The sequence below is a fragment of the Borostomias antarcticus genome, assembly GCF_949987555.1.
Source record: "Borostomias antarcticus genome assembly, chromosome: 10".
NCBI lineage: Eukaryota > Metazoa > Chordata > Actinopteri > Stomiiformes > Stomiidae > Borostomias > Borostomias antarcticus.
Window position 1 is genome coordinate 23,163,559 of NC_140243.1, and position 25,855 is coordinate 23,189,413.

General features: G+C 44.5%; 1 protein-coding gene across 1 annotated transcript in view; it reads left to right on the top strand.

Moving 5' to 3' along the window:
• Positions 1–23,897: 23,897 nt before the first annotated feature.
• Positions 23,898–25,855, top strand: part of pou2f2b (POU class 2 homeobox 2b) — a gene marked incomplete at both ends in the record, with an annotated part of 47,398 nt that continues 45,440 nt past the window's right edge. Inside the window, one exon of the mRNA XM_084444134.1 lies at positions 23,898–23,997. Coding sequence (XP_084300260.1) covers positions 23,898–23,997 — 100 coding nt within the window. The remainder of the gene's footprint in view (positions 23,998–25,855) is intronic.

Here is a 25,855-nt window from a genome sequence, read left to right on the forward strand (position 1 = left end):
GAGACTGATGGGTGCAGCAGTTTCTACTGTATCTGGTCTGTCTTTCAATCTCTGTCTTTCTCTCTAATCTCTGAACTTTGTCTTTTTCAGTTTTAATTGATTTTTTTCACCCTTATTTTTTTTTTTATCTTACAACTTTGATTTTCGAAAAGTAGAGTGCCGGTGCTGTTTCTTCCCTTGCTTTAAGAGCTAGTAGAGCAATGAATAAAACACTTTTACAGTAGCTGTATTGTGATTCTGTCTCTAGAAGTGAATGTGAAGTTGAAAAATGCAATTGGTATTGCCTGGCATATGTGAAAGTTACTGAGCCACTATATTACATCTGTGTCCATAGAGGATGCGAATTAATGAATTTATCAATAAGTTTATATAAACTATTTTTGATAACTCATTGTATTTTCATTACCAAACATGGTAAATGTCTTATGGAATATGTAAATGTATACAGAGAGCTCATACACTGCGGTCCTGTGGGCTGCCACACTGTGGGGCAGAGAGGTTAGTGGGACAAGAACTAATGTGTTGGGTTGTATGACAGGACAATGTGCACTCTCTCCCATGAACCCTATGAAGCCCCACTATCCCTTTCCACGGGGGTTCTTTGCACCTCCTTGATTGGATGGAGACTCATCTGTCGTCTCCTTGCCTTCAATCCCCTATCGAAACGTGTCATCTAAAGCTGATAGACACTGTCACTCTTGGGATTGAATCACAGTTTATACATGTGCCCTCTAACAGGAAGTCCTATTAGCATGTCTTGACTGAGGTAAATACTCCTACCTCATTGAGAAAGTGTTCTTTATTGCTATGAATATGAATGAGGAAAATGTTTTTTTCTTTTTTAAATGTGCAAATAGAATTCAACTCAGCCTATGGTTCACACTATTTTTTTTTTTTGCAATATATAAATAGCCTACTGAACAAAAAGCATCTGCATGCACCAGGTAACTATCGTTACCAAGGGGAGATGTGCAGAACTGTGGCCTGATGCGTGCTCTGTAGACTGAGGCTGCGTGCTCTTCTATGCTGAACAAGCCCTATCATGTTTTGTTCTGGCCTGTAGATGGCAGCATGTGTAGATGAATAGTCAATTTGAGGAGGCCCAGTATTCAAACGAGGAGTGGAGGGGCCTGCTGCATGTCCAAGTTCACACAGTAGACTATTTTTCCCTGGCCTGTCCAAACGGCTCTAAAGTAAACCAGGTTCTCAGTTGTGATGTAGCATAAAATGGTTCCTGAACTAGGCCTACTTTTTAATCAATTAAATTTTAATGTTTGTTCCAGTCTGAATATTGTCAAAACGGAGATGGCCTTTCTTAGTATCACTGATTTGGGGATGAACTTTTTTCCACTTGACAAATATAGGCTAGGCTAGGGTCTATCTGGTCAACGTTTTAAATGTAAAAAAAAATATCATACAAAATGTTTTATTTTCTCTCACATTGTAGCCTAACACAGTGCAACCTACTGTAGGTCTACAGTGGGTTTGAAATTGACATGATTAAAATTTGGAAATGACTACTCTTCCAAATCCCACTTTTCCAAATGACCCATCTCTCTCTCCTCCCTCACGCACGCGCCTCTTTCTCCTCAGCAGCACCACAGCCGCCACGTCGCCATGGAAACCACTGAGAGACACACGTCTAGAGTGAGAGATGGGAGTACGAGCTGTGTGGAGAGAGGGATGGAAAGAGGGAGTGGAGAATGAGAGGGACAATGAGGGACAGGGAGGGAGGCATGAAAGGTTAGGGTGTTACCATACGGGACAGGCGCGCGTGCGTCCCCCTCCCAAAAATCCAGCCAAACCCCCCTTCACCTCTAACCTCCCCTGGTTTCTAATTCTGAGCCCCCACCCCATATTTTCCCCTTCTGTCCGTCCTCCCCTTTCACTGGCCCTACACACACCTCTGCCTCCCCATAGCTACCTCTCCCCCATCTTTGCTCTCCATCCCTCTCGTGTCCAGACGGGCAGCTCGCATGGCGGGGATAGAGACGTTCACCGATGGAAGCACTGGTAAATTTTCACATCCAAACATAATTCTAGGGGCTCAACTGTGCATAGTGATAACTTGCCTTGCATAATGCTTCCTCCCTCTTTTCCTGCTGTCTCTTTTACCCCCACCCCTCTTTAACCCCCTAATTCCCGCGATAGACGTAACCTATTTTCCTTCTCAATTAGCCTATCCTATTTTTTATTCTAAACTCGAAGACGATCGGTCCAATTTCTAACCGGTCCAACTTGACTGTCAGTGTCCTGAGAAAGTGTGCGAGAGAAAGAGAGATGAACAGGGGAATATCGACCTTAATGATTTCTTGCGCGGGGCAGGGCTTTTCTTTTTATTGATTAGAGAGGAATTAATTGACGGGGCAACCCTTTCCACTCCACAGCATCCTACCCTCCCCTTGCTCTCTCTCTCGTTCGGGTGGCGAATGGTGTGGTGGCTTGGCTTGTTCTGCATGTTACTGGAGGTGATTCGCGGGAATATTCGATTTGGAATATGGGGTCGCTGTACATTATGCATGCACGCGACATGGGCTTCTCTGTCCAGTCTTGACCAAAGTGAGAATATAAGCACGTCTGGCACACATGTTTCCACCTGGGCAAAATCATGGATCATTATTTTATACTGATTTTGGCTGTTGAGTTTGTGAATCGGCTATGTAATTAATAGGTTATTTGAATAAGAAGTGGCGAAGGGGTCTAGACCGTTTTGTGACGACATGAAGCCAGTTGATTTGTCATGATGTTTATTTGGATCCGTTGTTAATAGCCTATCGATGTCTTATGTTGATATCTTTCTGAATCCCTTCTCGATAGTTCCTTTGTTGCGTTCAACGTCACGTTCACCTTTATGCCGGGGACGGAATATGAACGGAGTCGGAAACCTTGAATGTCACATAAAGGCTCGGTGTATTCAGTCTTATAGGGTGGGATTTTTAATCAATGTGGTCGATATTTGCTCGTCGGCATCCCCGATCCCCGCAGATAATAGCACAATAACACTGCCCTTACATGGGTAGGAGTTAGCGCGGAAGCGCTATACCCGCCGAATGGAAATCGATGGACAGACTGAGTTAATTATGAGAAAATCAATTAACAGGACAGGAGGGGATTTGGGCTTTATGGCAGAGCACTGAACTTCCACCGACAGAGCAGGAGAAGAGAGGGAAATGGACACTCCTAACCCGACCAGGTTTCACAATCCTGTCGGCTGAAGGAGCTTTCCCATAGGATGTAATTGACCAAAAGAACCCTGATATTATATTTTATATGTGAATTAAAGACAACATGGAACACATGGTTGACACATTTTTGCCTAGCGGTTTGAGGCTATGGGACAATTAGAAATGCCTAGCCTAAGGGCCTAAAATACTGTGTGTGTGTGTGTGTGTGTGTGTGTGTGTGTGTGTGTGTGTGTGTGTGTGTGTGTGTGTGTGTGTGTGTGTGTGTGTGTGTGTGTGTGTGCGTGTGCGTGTGCGTGTGTGTGTGTGTGTATGCGTGTGTGTGTGTATGCGTGTGTGTGTGTATGTGTGTGTTTGTGTGGCATATGCCTGGTTTGAGTCATATATTTGAAGACACAATTGTCATTATAGGGGTCATCGAACCTCGCATGTGTCATTGTAGCCTAGGCATATACTGTAGGCTAATTGCGATCATGGCTCAAAGACAGACAGACACAGACAGATACAGAGAGATACAGACAGACAGACAGACAGACAAACTGACAGAGTGATAAAACGCACGTACAATACACTCCTGCCTAATGCCTTCATGCCCAACAGGACATTATGGCGTTATGAAGTGAATCCAAGCCAGTAGTGGTCAGCAGGGTTCATACATGTTTACATTAAGCATTAGAGAACATATTCTTGATTCGGGTCAAGCAATAAATAATACACGTGTAGGCTAATCATAGCCAGGGAGATAGTGGATGTGTGTATGGTGTTGAATTGGCTATTTTTCTTTTATCACTATTCTATGTTTTGTTGTGTTACCCATTTACAACAGGCATGCATATGCTATCTGCATATTAATTATCTAAGGATGTTATTTCATACTTTTGACTGGCATGATTTTATTCTTCCTGTTCTGACACTAACAATAGCCTGCCAACATTAACACCATATAGAAGATCCCATGTAGGTCTTGATGCAACATTCAAACACTTTTTACACTGCATTCTTTCATTTGGGTTTTTCAACCACTAGCCTGCGTGTATGCTGATGGTAGCCTTATGGTTAACTTTCTATAGCCTACCGAAATTACAGGCACTTGAACTTTGGGACATAAAAGGACGACAATTTAAATATTACATAGGATAAATATCGTGTTCTCTCTCTCACTCTCTCTCTCTCTCTTTCTCGCGCACGCGTGCGTGCGTGTGTGTGTTTGTGTGCATGTGTTGAATCTGGCTTTTCACTTAAATACAATGCCCCAAGGCCCATGCCTATGATCTTGCTTTCCAAATTCAATTGAGTTGATGAACAGTGGACTTTATAGCATGCTCAGTAGACTCATTTTAATTCTGAACACTATAAAGAGTTACTCTTAAAATAGTCTGAAGCCAATTTTCCATCATATTTTATCATGTCTATATGATGCATTAAAAGTCAAAGGAAATTATTCGAATATCGAACACATTCACCTTTCTCTGACACGCAATGTAGGCTATGAAATGTTTTAAATGCTGCATATTATGAATAAAGCCTAGGCTATATGTAAGCTATAGTCTATTCTACCTAATAAGTCTAATATGCCTATATTCAGACAACCACGGGGTTTCGTTGCCCTTTTGAATATAGGGTATTTAACATTTTATAAGTAGGCTAAACGTGTAACCTTAAATGACAAATGGTGAGAATGACATATCCTACTTGGTTTTGCCGATCTTTTGCAAATCGGTATAATTTATGTAATGTTTAAATAGTAATAGTAATAGCAACAACAAAAACTGTATAAATGTATCAAATTGCAGTCATTAGTCTACGTTTTTCAGACACCACATTGACCTAAATGAAATCCTAAATAATTTTGCTCATATAGCCTAATGTTCAATTCATCTAGGAAAACAACTCATATATCAGGTGCTTTATAAATTCTGCAATTTGACTTGACCAGAACAGACTGTTGGTTTGTGCGAACATTATATTATGTATTTAGCCTATGTCTGACGAGTGGAAAGGAAGGTAGCCTAATTTAAATATTGTTTCTGTAAAAAGGTGTCACGGAGAAAAGGGAGATTATAGACGAATGGAGGAAAATAATTGTTGATCATATTTAAACCTGGAAGAGTTTTTCAATTTGTTTCTTAACATATTCCAAAGGATCGATTGTACTTGTTTTTCAGAATGTTAATGGTCGTCACAACGAAATACGCTTAGGCTTTTTAAACTGAATTATTTGACCTCAGACCAACATTCACATAGTTTAATAATAGCATACTTTTGAGAGACAGATCGTCCACTAAATTAACTTAGAATTTGTGTTTTATCTTTTAGACAGTTATTCCTAAATATAGCCTAGCCTATAGGCTATATTTTCAAGCGAACATGCCACTGTAGCCTAATTCTACTGAAGTTTTACCTTTTGTTTCCCAGTAAATAGGACTTGGCTAATTGTGCATTTAGAATCTGAAAGCTTTGTTACACAGAAATATATAGGCCTATACAGTAGCCTCACCAATGATTGGGAATTATAGCCTTCTAAACAACAAGATCCAAAACAAATCGCACTTCTGAATGTTATAGACTGTGTCTCTCATTTAATCCATTTGTGTTTATCTAAAATCAGACCGGACGAGGCATGTTGAACTCTGTAACTTTATAGACTTCTTAACAGGCATGGGACTCGTCTCTGAGATGTTGAAGATAATGCGTCCATGAAAAATTATGTCTATACATTCCTCATAGCAGTTGTGCTTCCAATCAGTATCAGTACCACAGGCGATACAGAATTTAATCAATTTTCTGCGCACGTTTCCCCCCCAAATGGTCTGCCTGCTCTCCGTGGCCCCGTGCACAATGCAGCAAGGACCCGCGGGTCAAAGGGCGCTTGGCCAGTTCCTCAATTAAGGCGGAAAGATTGCAATTGCACGTCGCAACCATTTTTGTGACAAGAAGGGGCCAGCCCGTTAGGCCAGGGCATGGATGGTTTCCTTATTCAGGGATTTTTTTAAAGCACACGTGCGTGATTTTTTTCTAGACTGGTTGTTCAGTAAATTATTTAGAGGGTATTATTTTCAACGAATTATGAATAAACATAAAGAGCCTACTCGTTTATGTATTTAAAATGTGTATTGTCCTCTTTCTTTCTTTCTTTCTTTCTTTCTTTCTTTCTTTCTTTCTTTCTTTCTTTCTTTCTTTCTTTCTTTCTTTCTTTCTTTCTTTGCCTAGTTGCCGAGTTTTACAGTAGCCTGTGGTTGTTATGCAAAAGATAAAGCCACTGTCGAATCTTTAGCCTACAGTTAAAACACATTCCATTGTGGTCCTTTGGTCATATAATTGTATCGTTGTGCTTTTTTGATTCTACTTAGATGTAAGCTAGCCTACTTAGTAGACTAGGCTACTTAGATTCTTCCATGCAGGCTCCATCACGTGCACATTTTGTTTCTTTTTGAATTTAGCTGTATCATTTTCCCCCCACATGACGCAAATGCCATGCATCAGGTACGGGCAGGTTATTGAATAGTATCCAAAACATGAGTAATTCACGATCATCGCATTATCGATTACCTGATAAATGCGTTGTAATCAGTTAAAACATGGCATTGGCAATCGGCGTCTGGGCTCTCACTTGACCGCTAGCAGCCGGCCAGCCGGCGTTATCTACTGAGAAAGAGGGCTTCAGCTGGTGACAGGGAAGAAGTGATAAATTGATCAAAAATGACCACAATGAAACGGGCCTCTTGTGCGGACACACATGGCCTTTATTTGAGTGTGTCTGTGGTCTCTGGGTGGTTAGAATACGATCAAGCTCCAGGGTCAAGGGTCAGCCTCATCCCAGACAGATGACCCCAGGAGACAGGATGACCTCTGTGGTCAAACAGGGGTGGGGGGAGGAGGCCGCAGGGCCGGGGGGAGGAGAGAGAGGCAGGAGGGTAAGAAGGGAGTGAGCAACTGGGAGGAAGAAAGGGAGAAAGAGAGAGAGAGAGAAAGTGAGGGACACACAGTGATGGTCATTGAATATTATGTTTGTGGTTTAGCCGCTGTGTGTTACAGTGCTCTCTGCAGGCTTTGGTCCCTCGCCTCGGCTCCATGGAGTGAATTAACACCTGACCTCAGATTCTGACCCCTCCCCTGTTTCCTCTGCTACTGCAACCCCCTATCTAGCCCGGACACACACACACACATACACACATATACACATGCCATATACACACAGACACACGCATACACACACACACACACACATACACATGCATACACATACCACACACACACACACACACACACACACACACACACACATCGAGTATAGTGAATACAAGAGAACATACACTGCACACTCTCTTACCCTACATCCACAATTCAACCCCCCTGTGTGAAGCCTCAGTTAATAACACTGCATGTATGATCTTCAACACAATGACCAATACAGAGCTAGATAGAGACCACCACCAACTAGCACTCCTTATTGTAACCCAGACCCAGAACCCAACCCTGGAACCCCTCCCCCAAGACCCATCACCTGACCATAGCCCCCTTGGCAATCCTAGTGCCAGATTAATAGATTGGGTGACGTTGGTCAACAGAGAGTACATGTAGTACATGCCCTTGGCCTGTGAGTGGCAGCAGAGAGCAGACTGTCTATCTTGATTAGCTTTTGTACCTATCTTCCTAGTATGTGTTAGACAGAGGAGGGAGGGAGTGGAGAGAAGGAAGGAAGAGGAGAGAAGGAGAGCTGTGGGAAGTGGCCCCGGAGGAGAGGGAAGACAACAGGAGAAGCAAGAAAAATATATATTTTTATCCAAGCGCTGTCTCAGTCAAAGCCCAGTCCGTAGGTCTATCTCTCTCTTTCTCTCTCTGTATCCCTCCTGCTCTAGTCTCCTGTCACTGTGTCCCTCTCTTGGCCATGCCCTTAATCCTCCTCCTTTCCCCGGCACTCCTTCCCTAATCCCAAATATCTCACTCCCTCAACACCCCTTTCCAATTGTTCTTTTTCTACCTTCTCTTCCTAGCCCCCCTCTCCTATCACTCCTGAACAAGCCACCTCCCAACATAACCCTGTTACACACTTCAGATGTGGCCATGGAAGGGGCAGACATGATGATTAGGACTATATGTGCTTGACAGTGTATAATTGACATTTTAGTAGCGGTGGGTTTAGTGCTATTAGGCAGTAGGTCTATTTGTGGTTACTGAAATAGCAGTGTAATTTTCCACAATTTTCTGACTCTTTTTTAGTTTTCTATTATTTTCTCTCTGTGTCTTTACTCTGTTTTTAATTTTATTTCCTTAGAATTTTGCAACATCTTCATCTAAGATGCTGATAGCTAGATTATATTTAAGACATGCAATTCCAAAGCTGAAAGTGTTTTTGTCCTGGTCATTCTGACACACCAATTTGAGGGACTGCAGCCATTTTGTTGGATGTGTGTTCAATTGTCTGTGATTCGCCAGCAGTCATTTCCAGAGTGGTGTGTTCTGTTGTGTTAATTTTATTTTATTTTTTACAACTGTAACACTTTTCTAAATTATTGTGTTTCATTTACACTAGTGCTAACAATAAAGACAATATTATCTGTTGTAACAAGGTATTCGAAAAACATCCTGAAGTCACTTTTAGCCATATTTTTTATGACAGGGTTTAAATGGAAAAAAATATTGAGGTGAATTTAAAGGAGGTGGCCTATTTAATATTTAATTGCTTGTAAGCTTGTCTAGTTTTATTATTATTATTATTATTATTATTATTATTATTATTATTAAAAGGGATGCATAGCCCATAATTCTAACCCTTAGCTTGGCAAAAGTTTATTAAAGGGATATGGCTCATCTGCCTTCTCAGCACTGGTCAACTTGTGTTGATAACTGCAGAGACTCTATCAAGTCTTAACAAATGGGGTATGTTTGCCCCAATCTGTCAGTGGTTCCAGTTGTGAAAGACTTCATTTCGGCTGAGCAATGAAAGGCTCAAAACATCAATATGGCTGAGTAGGATAAGAGGAGAGAGCCATATTCTGAGTCTCTGTCACTTTCAACCCTGTATCCTGTTGGCTTGTATGGTGCAGAAACTGGGCCTAAAGCGAGAAATCAGGATTCCGTTTTCCTCAAATGGCAACATGCGTATGTCAGAGTGGAATAGGTCTGTTATATGGAACAAATGCATTCGGACTGCCCTGACCCTCTCTGTAATACCCCCTCTCCCTCCCTCTCTCTCTCTCTCTCTCCCTCTCTCTCTCTCTCTCCCTCTCTCTCTCTCTCTTTCTCTCTCTCTCTCTCTCTCTCTCTCTCTCTCTCTCTCTCTCTCTCTATATATATATATATATATCATTGCCATGGCAGCGTGGAGGAGGAGGAGGAGGAGGAGGTGTGGATTAGTCCTAAAAGCAGGATCTTGTTGAGTGTGCCATGGTTGCTGCTCCTGTTGGGCCCACCCTGAACATACACACACATATCACCATGGAAATACGCTCTGGAGAAATCCAGTTATATTCATACGCCTCTCAGTTCCATTCGGCCTGTGTGTTTAACGTGTGAAAAATGATTGGTGAAAAGGATGAGAGAGAGGGAGGGAGAGAGAGAGGGAGGGATGGAGAGGTGGCTATACTGGGCTATACTGACTTTGCCTTTGGCTGTCACAGTACAATATCCATGGTTGATAACTGATTCCAAACAAACATGCATGAATCCGATTCTGGCTTTCCAAGTGTCATGTTCGAATCTGATTTGCAAGTATGTCATGGGGCAGTCTGTAACCGATCAATGCACGCCTCCTATTTAGAAATAAGGACATCACAAACGGGTATAATTCTGTATCGAGAACATACTGTACACGGTATGAATATAACTGATTTCTGAAAATGTATTTGAAGACATGACATGGATAATATAATGTGTATGTATGTGATTTGTCCCAGAGAGTGTGCTGTGTGTGGTTGTGATGCTGAGAGCGTGTGGTAGGCTGTGCTGCGTGTGGTTGTGATGCTGAGAGCGTGTGGTAGGCTGTGCTGCGTGTGGTTGTGATGCTGAGAGCGTGTGGTAGGCTGTGCTGCGTGTGGTTGTGATGCTGAGAGCGTGTGGTAGGCTGTGCTGCGTGTGGTTGTGATGCTGAGAGCGTGTGGTAGGCTGTGCTGCGTGTGGTTGTGATGCTGAGAGCGTGTGGTAGGCTGTGCTGCGTGTGGTTGTGATGCTGAGAGCGTGTGGTAGGCTGTGCTGCGTGTGGTTGTGATGCTGAGAGCGTGTGGTAGGCTGTGCTGCGTGTGGTTGTGATGCTGAGAGTGTGTGGTAGGCTGTGCTGCGTGTGGTTGTGATGCTGAGAGTGTGTGGTAGGCTGTGCTGCGTGTGGTTGTGATGCTGAGAGCGTGTGGTAGGCTGTGCTGCGTGTGGTTGTGATGCTGAGAGCGTGTGGTAGGCTGTGCTGCGTGTGGTTGTGATGCTGAGAGCGTGTGGTAGGCTGTGCTGCGTGTGGTTGTGATGCTGAGAGCGTGTGGTAGGCTGTGCTGCGTGTGGTTGTGATGCTGAGAGTGTGTGGTAGTCTGGAGCCTGTAGCTGTCAGTACAGAGCGGAGCTGCAGAGTGATCTAACAGATGTACAGTAAGCTGCTGTTGGAGGGCCTCGTGCCTCTTCTCCTTTTTTGTAACATCCTATTTTGAGCCTTTCATTTTTGTTACACAAGTGGAAAATGAGGAAGAACAAACCTACATATGAAAACTAAAACATGACAGAGGAGGCAGCAGGAGGGTGGGGGGCATGGGGAGGACCACAGGGAGGAGAGGCAATCTAGAAAAACAAGAAGGCTTTCAAAAGTAAAGGATGAAAGCTAGTCGGCTGTTATTTTTGAGAAATGATCCTTATGTAGTGCGCCTCTTAAAAGCCAGGTACATATCATTTTATCTTCCTGGAGAGACACAGCATGTGATCGTGGAGTTCTTCAGGTCTGAGGAACACCATGGCGACAATTTCATAGTTTTGGGTGCTTTTCCAAATGTGGATCGTTTTTTATGACATGATCATAATTATGATTGTGTCTCAAATTGGTGTCCTTAAATTTTGGCTTATAAATGGACTATAGACTTTAAAAACACCTGATCCTGAAATAAGATCAGAATGCTATACCACTAAACATTTCTTACTGAATTAAAATGACCATTTTATCATGTGATAATGGAAACAGTGTGTAGATCTGAATGTGGATCAGAGAGGGGGTTAGTGCCATCTGACCAATGTAAGTGTGCATGAGAGTGACGGGGAGCCATTTTGGGTCCTTTCTCTGACCCTGCAGAGTCAGGGATCCAGCCCCAGAGGTCATGCTTCTGTTGTCTGATTGGACAGAGGAGGTGCCTCTCCTGATGTAGTCCAAGAACTGTCCAATGCACTGTCCTCTTGTCCAATAGGGGCTTATGCATGTCGATCTGTGTTGGTTTTAAACATCAATATGATGTCTGTGAGCAATCTCTCTAGGCCACTAACATTGAACAACATATGAAACTCAAGAACTGGTGTGTGTGTGTGTGTGTGTGTGTGTGTGCGTGTGTGTGTTAGCTTTAGGACGATGTCAGTGTGCCTTATACTAGATAAACAGTCCAAATCCGACTCAAATTCCCCCCAGTGTGTGTGTCAGAGTCCAAGCATGGCTTCTGTTTACTGTGAAGGGGGACAGCACAGATGTTTGTGTTGGAATGTGAGTGTGTGTGTGTTCAACACGTCTCCCATATCAATAGGTTAATAGCGGAGATGTCAGTTTCATTGACTACCTGATTAGTTGGTGTGTTCACTAATCCACGCTAGGGCGGGGAACTATTGGCTTTCTCATTGATTTTAGCACGGCGAGCAGCCAGAAGACAGAGAGAGGGGAGATCTATTGATTGACCCCAAATTAGCCCCCCCACTACCGCTACCCAGGCACATCTCCTCGCTCAATCCCGGCATCCTCATTGGACGCCTCCGCTGACAAACACTCAATCTGATTGGACACTTCATTAAGGTGTTTTTTTATGTTCCTGATTTTGTGAAGTGCTGGCTGTTTGTTGTTGACATTCAGAGGTGTGTTGTTGATGGATCATCTCACTGGGGTAGGTCTGTCATTGTGTTTGACTGAAGACACAGGTCAAACACACAACTGCAGTTCCATTGGGATCGGAATTGAAGTACAGTGAAGGTTTCATTTTTGGTCGATTACATAGAAAATCAGAGGTATATTTATTGGGGCTCAATAGCTGCCTGGGTAGTATCATGTACAAATGTGATACAAAGATTTACATTTTACATTTGGCTTGACACAGCATAAGGGTGATTCCGTTTCTGCACGAATGATTTCACCAGACTGATACTCTCCCAGTCCCCAGAGAGAGAGAGAGAGAGAGAGAGAGAGAGAGAGAGAGAGAGAGAGAGAGTTACCCTGCCCTTCATGGCTGTCCCTCTCTCCCCTCATAATCTCCCCGATTGCCTCTCTGTTTATCTCCCCGCCTGTCCCTCTCTCCCAGCCTCTCCTACCCTCCCTCTCTCTCCCTCTCTCTCTCCTTTCCCCAGACTAAGCTTGGAGCTTTCCCTCCTGATCCTCTCCTTCCCATCTCTCACTCCGTCTCACCCCCTCCCTCCATCTGCCTTTTGATACTCCTCTCTGGGCCTCCATCTCTCCGTCCATACGTTGTTCCCTCCCTCCCTCACTCCCTTCCCCTCCTCCTGTGTCTATGTAAGCAAGAGAGAGGAGGTTGTTAAACATTTTTCTTCCCTCTTAATTGTTTTGACTTGGCCGATTGGCATCCCGATTAGGGCCATTGATTTCCTGGCGCTAAGTGCATTGATTTTTAAATTTCTTATTGATCCCCGCTCTAAATCTCCCCCCACTCTCACTCACACACACACACATACGCACAGTCTCCCTGCGTACATAGGGAGAGAAGGAGCGAAGGAGAGGAAGAGAGAATAGAAAAGAAGAGAGAGGTCAGTTAAGTAAATACACTGGCTAAAACACTGCAGTGCATTAACAAAGAGAGAGAGAGAGAGAGATAGAGAGAGAGAGAGAGAAAGAAAGAGAGAGAGAGAGATAAAGATGTGTTGAACCAAGAAATAGGGTAGATTGAGAGAGCTCCAACTCAATTCAACACAAAAGGAAACACTGGAGGCTGAAGACAGCATGTGAGCAATATTGGAAATATAAAGAAGGGCAGGGGATGTTTTGCTTTTGTACAGATTAACTGGACATTGCAGATGCTCTGTCAGTTCTGGAAGGAACCCTTGTCTTCTGTCTGGCCCATGACTACTTCTGTCTACTTCTGTCTTGGAGTTAGGCTTGGCTGACTACCTTACATGCCCACTACCATGTCAGAGAGTGTGTCAGACCTAATTGGCTGCATCTAATTCCGTGTGTGTGTGTGTGTGTGTATGTGTGTGTGTGTGTGTGTTTGTCTGTGTGTGTCCATAAGTGTATGCTTGTGTTATGTGTGTGAAAGCGAGCGTGTGTTGGGCGTCTGACCTTTTCTTGGCTTAAGTGTCGACGCTCCAATTCAGACATTCAGTTGATAGCGTTCCCTATATTTAGCCCCCCAGTACTTGACCAAATTGTGGTAACCTTTTCTGAAGTCATTTGATTCCCCCCCCCCATGATGCAGTTGAGTGCACCTTGCTATGCTCCATACATACGCTATGTACAGAAGGGTAGAGGGAAGAAAATGCATTGTAATTACTGTCCTGCCCATCAGCTGAGCTTTGTCTAATAAGTGCTTTCAAATGAGGAATACGGACAAGTGAAAGACAAAACAAACTAATAAAAGACAAAAATAGCTTCGCGAGATTTTACCATACACACCCAGCAACAACATTGACAGAAACCTTAGAAGCGCGGCTTTCTGATTGGAGCACTGCCAAATAATATGCAATATTTCTAAATGTGGTCAATTACACAAAAAATAAACCTCATCCTGCATTATTATTATTATCTATTATATATATTTTAGATATCTATTAGAATAAATGCTGAGTGTTTCAGTAAGTTCCATGCTGTGTGTAATTTGCACAGAACACATCCACACCGGCATCTTATCTTACAATACCTTTAGCTTTAGCTTATATTGCATAGATTGTATTTTTTGTGTAATTGGTAACTTGTGTATTGTAATTATCTGTCATTTTTGAGAACATCACAGAGCTGGAAGTAACATTTCACTGTGATTTTACACTGTACGTTTGCATGTGACAAATAAAGATTGAATCTTGGAATATTGCGTGTGTGTGTGTGTGTGTGTGTGTGTGTGTGTGTGTGTGTGTGTGTGTGTGTGCGTGCGTGTGTGTGTGTGTGTGTGGGAGGACAGTGTGCAAAATTGAATAGTAGTTTGGTGTGTAGAATTCAAATAGAGTAGCTAGTGTTTACTTTGTAGTGATGAGGCCTCTGTTTGCTCTTGTGATGGGCACGAATTTAGAGAAGACCCATATACAGTACACACACACACACACACACACACACACACACTCTCTCTCTCTCTCTCTCTCTCTCTCTCTGTTACACTCACACTCTCCTGCTCTTTCACAGACAATGGGGCTGGTAAGCTGCCCAGTGGTCACTCTGACTGACCGCTCCTCTAGATGAGAACCAAGAACTTGCGGAATCAGCACACTTACACACAACCTCATCAGGCACACAGACGTCACGCACACACACAATGTACACAATCACACACACACACACACACACACACACACAGGCGGCGAGCACACAAACCTATAACGCAGACAGACCTCTCACACACTCACAAACATACACCCATACAGAGATATGTTCATGTACCTCACACATTCACAGTGTAGTTGTGTGAGACACACTGAACACACACACACACGCACACACACACACACACACACACACACACACACACACACACACACACACACACATACATGGTCACACAATTATTTGTAAAATACATTTCACAAAATGCAGTATATAAATTTTAGGACTGGTGTATGTAATTGTGTGTAAATTACAGTGTAACAGCGGAGGCACACACAGTGATGAATTTCACCAGACAAAAGTCTCCCTTCTCAACTCGGTGGCGTTGCATTGGGATAATTTCCACAATTTTCCCCCTGTAACGCCCGGGGGCGGAGCTTTTATTCCCGGCTTGCCCCGTTTGATTCTGTCCCTGTAAAACGCCGGTTGCTCTGCTGAAATACTGCAGTAGTTTATTTACCCTCTCCGTTCCTCCCTTTTCTCCCTCTCTCTCTCCCTCGCTCCTCCCCTCCCCTCCTCTCCTCTCCTCCCCCCTCCTCGCCGGTCTCTCTCCGTGCTCCCTGGTGTGGTTCGGGGGGCCGGAGCAGCAGCAGCAGCAGCCGGGACCCGGTGACGTGGGTGCGACATATAACCGCGGCGCAAGAGAGGAAATCAATACATGAAAGGATGAGGAGCGCTGGGCTGGATTACCGTCTGGGGGCCCGGCTCTGAGACGGGGGGGGCGGAGGGAGGGAGGGAGGGGGGGAGGGATGGAGGGATGGGGGGGGAGGGCTTGGACTGTAGATGAGGCCTGAGGGGAGACAAGGAGGTTGCGAAGGGCAAAGTGTCCAGTCCCCAATGTGTGTGTGTGTGTGTGTGTGTGTGTGTGTGTGTGTGTGTGTGTGTGTGTGTGTGTGTGTGTGTGTGTGCGCGTGACCCCCTCCCGTTGGGTTGGTTGGTTCCATACACCAGTGGAAGGGCAGAGCAGAGTCCAGTAAACTCACACTGTAGCTAGATACCGCACTGCCCACAGTTAAGGCTGTAGCATCGCTAATAACCCTTAAAACTTTCTCTGGATTGGGAATAAGAAGCGAATATCACCTGTGTGAGTTTAAAAGCCCCAGTGTGTGTGTGTGTGTGTGTGTGTGTGTGTGTGGAGTTGGTAGTGCCAAAGTCAGTGGCAGGGTCCGGCCCGACAGCACTGCTACAATCCAGATAATAAATATCTATAATAAATATCATTATTATTGGGCCAATCTCCCCCAACAACATGGCCACAGTGAAAGATGACACCAGGGACTCTGCTGGATATTGGCAATATATCAGCATTGATTATTGAGAGAGCTGACAGAGAGAGGGAGGGAAAGTTAATAAAAACTAATAAAAAAGACAAGGAATACAGAAAGAACAAGGGCTGGAGATGGATTGGCTCCTTATTCACTATGGGAGAGAAGGAAGGGAGGAGGAAGAGAGACATGGATTGGAGATTGGAGACAGCATTACTCCAAACTCAAGAGTCTGTGCGTGTGTGTGTGTGTGTGTGTGTGTGTGTGTGTGTGTGTGTGTGTGTGTGTGTGTGTGTGTGTGTATTTGTATGTGGGCTTCTGTTTTTTTGTTTGATTTTTTTCTTCCTGTATTGAGTAAGTCTTCAATGCAGGGAAAAGATGCAAAAATAAACAACACACCCACACATTCACACCTCTGAATGTCTTATTCCTGGGTGTCGTCAGTTTACCGAAAGGAGTGCGTGAATTTCAACATATGAATTCATTAACAAACCAATCCCTCTATAACACACACTCTGCCCCCCCCCCCCCCCCCCGCCCCCCCACACAAACACATACAATCATCCCCATAATGCATCACATCCATGATATGCTGGTAAATCTATACATCATGTCAGTACATGGATTTGGGTGAATATCTAATTACATCTTTCTCTTCTCCCCCTCTATGTTACTGTAACACACGCACGCACACACACACACACACACACACACACACACACACACACACACACACACACACACACACACACTGTTGTGGCGAGAGGATATGAGCGTCCAGGCTTTGTGTTTGGTGGTGGGCAGAGACAGAGCTGTGCGTGACAGTGAGAGAGTGTTGTCCATTCTAATGGGCTCTTGTTACCGTGCCGACAGAGGCAGTACCACGGCTGTTGGCGGCTATTGATTTGGGCCACACTGTTATTGATGAGTGAGAATTTAATTCAACCAGCTCGTTTGTCAACATGACATCACCATTTAACCATAACCATGACATACCTCGAACACACACCCATGGCCCAAGCACAATACACACACACTAACACAACACACGATACAAACACGTCCACAAAAAAGCAATGTGGTCAAGATTACTTCGTTGAGTCTTGCACATGGTGTGCTTTGCTGTGCTGTATATTTCTTCTTTTTTCAGGTACTGGTATAAAATTGCCTTATTCAAAAATAATATTCTGTATCTCCAAAGTGAGCACAGTAATACCTAAAGACTAGCTGAAGAGCACAGCTGAATCTCTTATCTTCTGGGTCTTGGTGCTTTGATGAATATTTCATTACTAGTATTTATGACTGCAGTGAGCAAACACAATTTTTGATGTAATCAAATTGCTATCCCATTTTTCTGAGAGCATATTTGTGCTTGGCAAAAAACTATGGGGCGAATTCACTAAAGCAAATTGCGCCCGCTAATTGCACCATAATATTGCGCGTCAGTTGCGCCCGCTATGTGCTCCGTTTTAAAAACCTATTCACTAAAGACATTGCGCTAATAATATCCCAGCGCAAACACGCCCATTCGGTGTTTGCGGCTGGGTGCAATTTGCTGCTGATATAGGAAATGACTATAAATACTGCGCATACAGCGCATACAACTCGTATGCATATCATTGGACGATGGCAGACAGAAAAAGAAAGATACGATTTTCAGACAGCGAACTTGAAGGCCTCACGGACGAGGTTCAAAAACATGTCTCACAGCTTTCGGCAAAAAATATCACGACTGCAGCAAAAAATCATATTTGGGGTTTAATTTCCCAATCAGTCAGTGCCATTTGTGTGTGTAAACGCGGAAGACTGCAAACGGAGGTGGAATGATTTGAAAAGACGAACAAAGGAAAAATTGTCATTTTATGTTATGCAAGTTGCAGCACGATGATCTGGCATACTTTTGGGGGAGTGTATAACATTGCCCCACCGGTACGATCTAGGCATCTAAACGGCTTTTCAGGATTCCAAATGTGCACTCAATCACACCGCGCGTCCTGATGTGAGCCCGGTTGTACGCCGCCTCTCCAACGTTGGAAGGATTACGCACGGGAGGCATCATCCATGGCTGAAGATGATACCTGCCGTCACCTATGATACAAAAGCAAAATATTTTCAAGACCATTCAAATAAAACAAATATTGTGTAGGCTATGTTTTTATTTATTTATTTATTTATTTATTTATACCTATATCGGCCCCCAGCTGTGAACAGCTATAGGGAATGCGCAGTTTCGCGTATAGACTATTATACGCACAGTTTCGTGCTATGTAGGCTTTTATATTCATTGGGGGAGCTTGGACTCGCTGGGGACGGGTGGAGAGACGCATAGTCAACTGAGCCTCCCCAGACGCGACTTCATCCTCCAGTTGGCTGAAGAGCTGCGCGCTCTGGTGTCCAAACAGCTACCGCGGTGGTTCTAGTGTTAAATCAAAAAGTGACCTTCTTCTAAATATTCTCTCACGAACAACATGCCTGGCATTGCGATGCCTTCGCCTCTCAACAATCACTGCTGCAATGATCAGCGGACAGGCTGGCCGCGACACACCCCTTGCGCTTAAATACCACCACGTTTCTGAAAACGGTATTAATTTCACTTTAACTGCGTGAGGCAATTAGCGCCGATGTTTGTGAATTGGGCGGGTTTTGCAATAATGTTCATTTGCATAGAAAGGGGAACATTCTCCGCCCATATTACCTAATTTAAATATGAGCTAATAACACCGGCGCAGAGCAACGCAATGACGAACGCAACGCAGTTAACACCGTATTTCACCCTTTGCGAGGGCTTTGTGAATAGCAAACATAATTTTTGACTTATTTGCACAGGCTTTGCGTCAGGAAAAGCTGCGCAATCCTTTAGTGAATTCGCCCCTATGTATATTAAAAGAATGGACATATGAATATTTAATATTATTTTCACAGTCGTTAGATGTTTCTTCACAGTACATTCATTTTTAAAGAATGAAAAACAGAAGAATAGTCAAGTTCTATTTTTATTATGCTTTTATTTTTACATAGGGTCTACGCAAAAGAATATACCATTTGTTTGTCACAGTACATGTAAAGTATGTAATACTGTACATGATCTATCTCCAGAGATCTCGTGGAAGCCTTATGTCTCATAGGGGTGAAATGTAATGTTATACATGTCATTTGTTAATTACAAACCTTTAATAGAAAGCATCGCAATGGTACTGTGTATATGTATGTGACTAAAATAGCAATTAACTCATTATTTTATACTTTTCTGGTAGATGGACTTGACTCCTCCTGACTACCATGCTCGGAACTTACCCTGGAATTCATCTTACTGTGCGTCATGTTCTATAAAATACAATGATATGGATAGTCTATTACATCAATGGCACTTACTGGATAACAAGTTCAATGCATGTTTAACAATGGTTGACAGTTTATCATACAAAAGACATGATGATCACGCATCTCCAAACATTCGTGTCGCAAAAAGCATATAACCTTTTGTTGACACCGACAAACTCTGTGAGCCGTGATCCTCAAATGTCTTTGTTATTGTAAAGCATCATTGCATCCAGTTATTACACCACTGGAATAGAATCACGTCTTCTGGGAGAGGCAATGACAGAGACTCCATTTTAGTCTAGGTGCTCTTCGGCAACAATTGCGGGGAGTTAAGGAAAGAGCAGAGCTATATTTCTCTGTGTGGAGTGGCCCGATGGGAAGCTGGACGGTCAGCCCCAGCAGCGGGCCCCGTGGTGAGAGTGGTCCAGCGGGGGTTCTTGGCTGGATGGAGAGACCTCCCCCAGGGGTCTTCTCTCTCTAGAACCCCCGGGTGTCCTCGGGTCCCTGCGGAGTGGTGCTACTGTGCAGAAGCCCTAGGCTGGACAGACAGACAGACAGACAGACAGACAGACAGACAGACAGACAGACAGACAGACAGACAGACAGACAGACAGACAGACAGACAGACAGACAGACTGAGACTGCTGTGTAGTCAAGGGTTTACGGAGGTATACAGAGTATACCCACTTCTTTATCTACAGACACACAGTATGCCCACTTCTTATTCACCACTGATGTAAAAACTAACCCATTTTAGAAATGTTGCTGTTATAGTATACCCACTTCTTCAGTCAGCACTACACCACAAGACAGAGAGTTTGGTGTTCCAATGCACTCATCAGAATGGTCAGGTCTGTCTGAATGGGGCATATGGAACATGTATGTGATTTGTGTGTGTGTGTGTGTGTGTGTGTGTGTGTGTGTGTGTGTGTGTGTGTGTGTGTGTGTGTGTGCGTGCGTGTGTGCGCGCGTTCACCTTCACGTGCGCTTATATTACAAAAGTTTGTTTGCACACAATCACTGGAGTGGCAACTAATTGGCTGTGCCCATAAATCATTTCCAGGTCATGGTCATTGATTCATTTAGCATGTCAGAATATCCCAATGCCAACGCCAAGTGTGTAAGTTGGGGGTTGTGTGTACATGAGTTCATATTGTTCGATGTCAGATGAAGAAACAGAAGAGTTGAACGGAATAGTGCGGGGGAAGGATGCTGTAGGTGTTGCCCCCCCTCTACCATCCTCCTCCCCTCCAACACCATCTTATTTCCCCCTTCTTCAATCTCACACACCCTCCCTCCATCCCTCTCCTGCACAGACGCGCACAACCACACTACATTCTACAAGAAATAATTGCTTTTGTCTGGAAGGAGTACGGGGAGGAGGGATAGGGCCGCGCGCGGCTCCCTCTGTCCAGGAAGGGGGGTGCGTGAGGGACAACCAGGCGCTTCTCCTCCTGTTCCCTCCCTCCCTCTCATCCCTCCCTCTCTCTCTCTCTCTCTCGTTGGACTTGCGGATGTCATCTGTCATACGTGCAGCGGAGGGAGGGAGAGGGACAATAAAACCCGCTTGTACAATCGTGGCGTCTTCCTCTACAGACAGATGAGGAACTGCGACACACTTTCATAATTTGATGTCATTTGATGTATTTCCATATGTCCATGTAAAGCAGACTACTAATACATATAATAATAAGTGGAATTATATTTTTAATAATACCAAGGTATATTGTTTTTAAAATATAAACTGTGTAATAATCATACTGATAGGAGAAGTGGGGTAATAGTAGCCTAACTCTGATAATGATCATAATATTTCCTCCTGTTAATAAAAAAAACTGTAGGCCCAGTTATCGAATTGTAATAAAGATGTCTTCAGAGTTGAGGATGTGCAGCCAGGTACAGGAGGGGTCTCACTCAGTGCTATCGATTTGCCCGTATTGACTGCGATGTTTAACGTATAGATTTTTCTATTTAAAAATCTATATCGACAATAATCTGGCCTGTAAGCGCGCGGCGTGGACTGACGCTGTCTGGTAATTGACAGCTGGTAACATATTGGTTTTGGCACGAGGAGAGAGACGCAGGGAGTGAATACATGATGATGAAGGAGAGGGAGGGAGAGAGAGGGAGAGGGAGAGAGAGAGAGAGAGAGAGAGAGAGAGAGGGAGGGAGAGAGAGAGAGAGAGAGAGAGAGAGAGAGGAGGGAGAGAGAGAGAGAGAGAGAGAGAGAGAGAGAGAGGGAGAGAGAGAGAGAGAGAGAGAGAGAGAGGGAGAGAGGGAGAGAGAGAGAGAGGACCATGGGCGCGCACTCGGAATGTTTAGTTAGCGGGGAGATGTAGGGGGCACCGGCCTCAGCTGCTAGTTTACCGTCTCACTCGAATGCATAGCAGCCCATAGGGCCCATGACTTAGCCTATACAAGCCTTACCTGTAACAGTCTCCTATGGGCTTTCAGGCCATCGCATCTTCCATAGTATCCTGTATGTTTAGATGAACAGGAGACATTTTGAAGTCTGACATGATTCAGTCAATGACTAATGAACCACTTGTGCGTAGTTAACGCATTGGAATGTATGAAAGAGAGATCTGCGTTATTCTAGCAAGTTAATGTGTTGCATTGGACTTTCTGTGCAATTTGGGAAAGTCAAATGCATTGTATGTGCATCCCAAACCTAGGGCGTACTATAACCGCACTCTTTAAGGCATGTCCCTGCAAAGTGCAATAGGCTAGGCTACTTTATAACTTTTTAATAGAGGATAATGAGCATAAAAGTGTTGCATTAGAAGACTAAAGGTGCATTCCACAACGTTTCAACGCGAAAATAAACAATGAGCTTTAGTTAAATAAGCTAAATTCATTTTTTTAAGAATCAAAGAAAATAACCAAGTAATAAGCAGGAATCATATAGGATAATAATCAACTTCATTCCAGTCTGTGTGGTAAGGAAGGGTGTGTAGGTGAGCAATAGCTAGTATTGCTTTGGTCCATGCGCTTATCTCTGATCTCAGTCTCCCAGACAGGCTGCAAGGTAATGATCACTATTCTCATCATTATAGCTGGTATTATTAAGAGGAAAGACCAAAAATCAATACAGGATACCTTTTGCAGCGGTGGTGAAAACGAGGGAGGGGGGGGGGGAGAGAAAGGATAGAGGGAGGGAGGGGAGGAGGAGGGTGTGGGGGTGGGGTGGTAATGTGTGAGTAGTAGCGGGTGCTCTCTCGCTTCAATGTTGCGGGCAGCGTATAGTGGCAGATCGCTAGAATACTGGAGGGAGTCGGGTCGAATGTGCTATTGGGGTTCCCAAATAACGGGGACAAACAGACAGACAAAAAGACACACAGACGGATGGACGGAAAGATAGGCAAGTGTTCCGAAAAAGCGTGAAGCGTAACGGATTCCGCTCTCTTTTTGTGTTGTTACGGACCTTTATTTATTTATTTATTTGCTTTATTTATTTATTTATCGATTGATTGCGTTTTAATTACTGCCTTGTGACAGCGAGCGAGGGAGGAGGAGCCCAAGCGCGCACGTTGTGTAGCCTCAGTAATGTTTATTTATTTCTGTTGATTAGCTTAATTGAGCTATTTTACATTTATTTGAAACACTAGTCGCTGCTTTGTGCGCGCGGATGAATGTGTGTGTAGCCTATGCCAGAAAGAGACACTGCGTTCAGCTAGAAACCAAATACAGATAAACCAAATATAACGAAAATCCAAATACTACTATTATAGCCTATTGCTGGTCTTTGACGGGTATTTGTCTGTGCGACTACATTTAGCATCTGCAATGTAACACTATTAACAGTCTTATTTCCTATACCAAAGCTCCAGTACCGTGGGACCAGCATAATATAGGGGGCTATAGTGACCGTTCTCATGCCTTTCGAATACGGAAACATTGTTGAACAGAGAGAAGAGAATGGCATGCCTGGGAGAATAGTTAGAAGGTTTAAATCAAGTGATTGCAGTCCATTACCTGCTTTCAAGTAGAAAGAGAATCGTATTTAACACCAGGCTGCTGACACTATGCCTTTATTATAACGCTTTTAGGCCTATGACAACTTTTGCAACAGTGAGGTTGTAGGTTTTTTCCATCTATCCGTCTGTGTGTTGTCTGGACTGCGCGAAAGCTATTTCTTTAATTGCTGCACACCGAAGGGACCACCGTTCATATGGTCTATGCATATATTTACACCAGAAGTCATGCTGTCAAGAAGCATACTTCCAACAATGTAAATAGAACTATAATATCTGCATAGCCTAAATGTGTACACACATCAACCAGTAACGAATGTTTTAAGTTCTCGATACCAAATATATTCCAAACGCTGTCTACCTGAACAACGGACGAAGATACAGAAGAGAGACGTCTTGTCACAATACTTCTGTAAGATTATTAACAAAAAACAGTGGACGGAGCAAGATCATGTTTGTTCCCTTGCCGGTGCCGTTCATGTTTCAGAGAACTGCCCCTGACCTCAACGCCTGGCGTCTCAAGTCCCCGCTGCCCCTACGTTCCAACTCTGGTAAGACATTTTCCGTTTTCCTGTCACTTCCCTTCCATGTCGGAGAAGCTCGGTCATGCATACCCGCCCCACCTTGAGACTCCACGTTGCGCGCTTCTCCGTGCCGATTATGCTCTTGGAACGGGGAGTGCTGTTGGCACACACACACACACACACACACACACACACACACACACACACACACACACACACACACACACACACACACACACACACACACACACACACACACACACACACACACACGCCTCCGTCTCCTGTGTTGAAGGCTGAAATACACTTCTCTCTACTCAGTCCATTTAAATGTTTACATCAAAGCAGCCTTTGCGGATACACACGTCCAGTTTGATTGTAGATAATTGCGTAAAAATCTCCTTTCGTTTGCAATTCTCTTGAAAGAACACATGCGCGTGGTGCGCCACGGTTCAATCGTCGTTGTTGATCCATTCTCACCCGGCGATGTCTCTCTGCCTCCGTGTGTGTTTTTGTGTCCTCTCCGTCTCCATCCTTCCCCTCTCCTCCACTCCCTGCGCCTGTGCCTCAGCCTCCGTCTCCCCCGAACTACACTCTCGGCAGGCAGGGAATATTCATGCCAACTTATCGATCCTGCGGGGATCGATTCCTGGGCCGGTGGAAGCAGGGAGAGGGAGAGATAGAAGCAGAGAGTAGTGATCGGGGAAGGACGGATGGACGAGAAGAAGGGGAATACAACTACTATTTCATTTTATTACAGTCTTTTTCGATATTCATCAGTGTTACGGATACAGGGATACAGGGCGGTTCATTGAATAGGCCTTAGTGCGCGCTGTTTCATGTAACGGTTATTGTGGATAGTGTGTGCGATGCTTTCTTATCTGTAAACATGACGTATAGGACTTCCAGGGACAACGTTTCTCCCTCCCGACGCGACGGATGTCTGCTTGCTGTGTCAGCCTGGCTGGCATGGTCGCTAGGCTCGGCAGGGGGAGGATATGATGCAGGGAGGAGTAGGAGGGCGGCGGCAGAGGCCGGAGCGCCGTCTGCGTGTCATTTGCACTGAAGCGGAATAAAAGGACGCATGGTGGGGGAAGCCAACACGGCCGCCGCGTGTCACCGTCTGCCGATGTGTCCTTCTGGCTCCGTCTAGCTCTGATACCGGAGACGTGTTGCCGCGATTCACCTTCTTTTTTTTTTTTATCAAGGGAGGGGAAGGATGTGTAATATTGCCTCCGCTCCCTTTTTATGTGGACAGCTGCGAGCAGCCAAGGAGGGATGTTAGATGAGGGGGTTGATGGAAAATAGCATACTGAGGTAATGGGCTGTTATTTTCCCGATGCCTGCTGTATTAAAGTCATTCAGTAGTGCGTATACATATCATGCGTATCAGTGCGTAATGGTGCGTAAATATGGCCGGGTATGCACCTCTGCCGGTGGCTGGCCTCTTAAAGAGACAGGCGCCTTCCTGGTACGCATAGCCTCGGTCCTCCCTACCTCGAATTTTCCCATCAGTTCTGAGACCCATTTAATTCCAGAGTGGAGGGTTCCACTCCTCGTCTACGTAGCGGCTGTCCCTGGAGAGGGGTTTAAGCTGTGCGACAATGAAAGGATGCAGAGAGGCGGAGGGCAAGAAGAGGTGTACAGGGATGAGTGGGACCTGTTACCTGGTGCATCTCTAGAGATGGCACACCAGAGAGAGAGAGAGAGAGAGAGAGAGAGAGAAGAGAAGCAGCGGGGAGGAGGAGGAGGAGGAGGAGGAGCGAGTTTTCGCGCTCCGCACATTGAAAAATGGCGAATGTCAGACCGATATTTTTTTTTAAAGGAACGCATGCGTGCGCGCGAGAGAGAGAGAGAGAGAGAGAGAGAGAGACGCTGCTGAAAG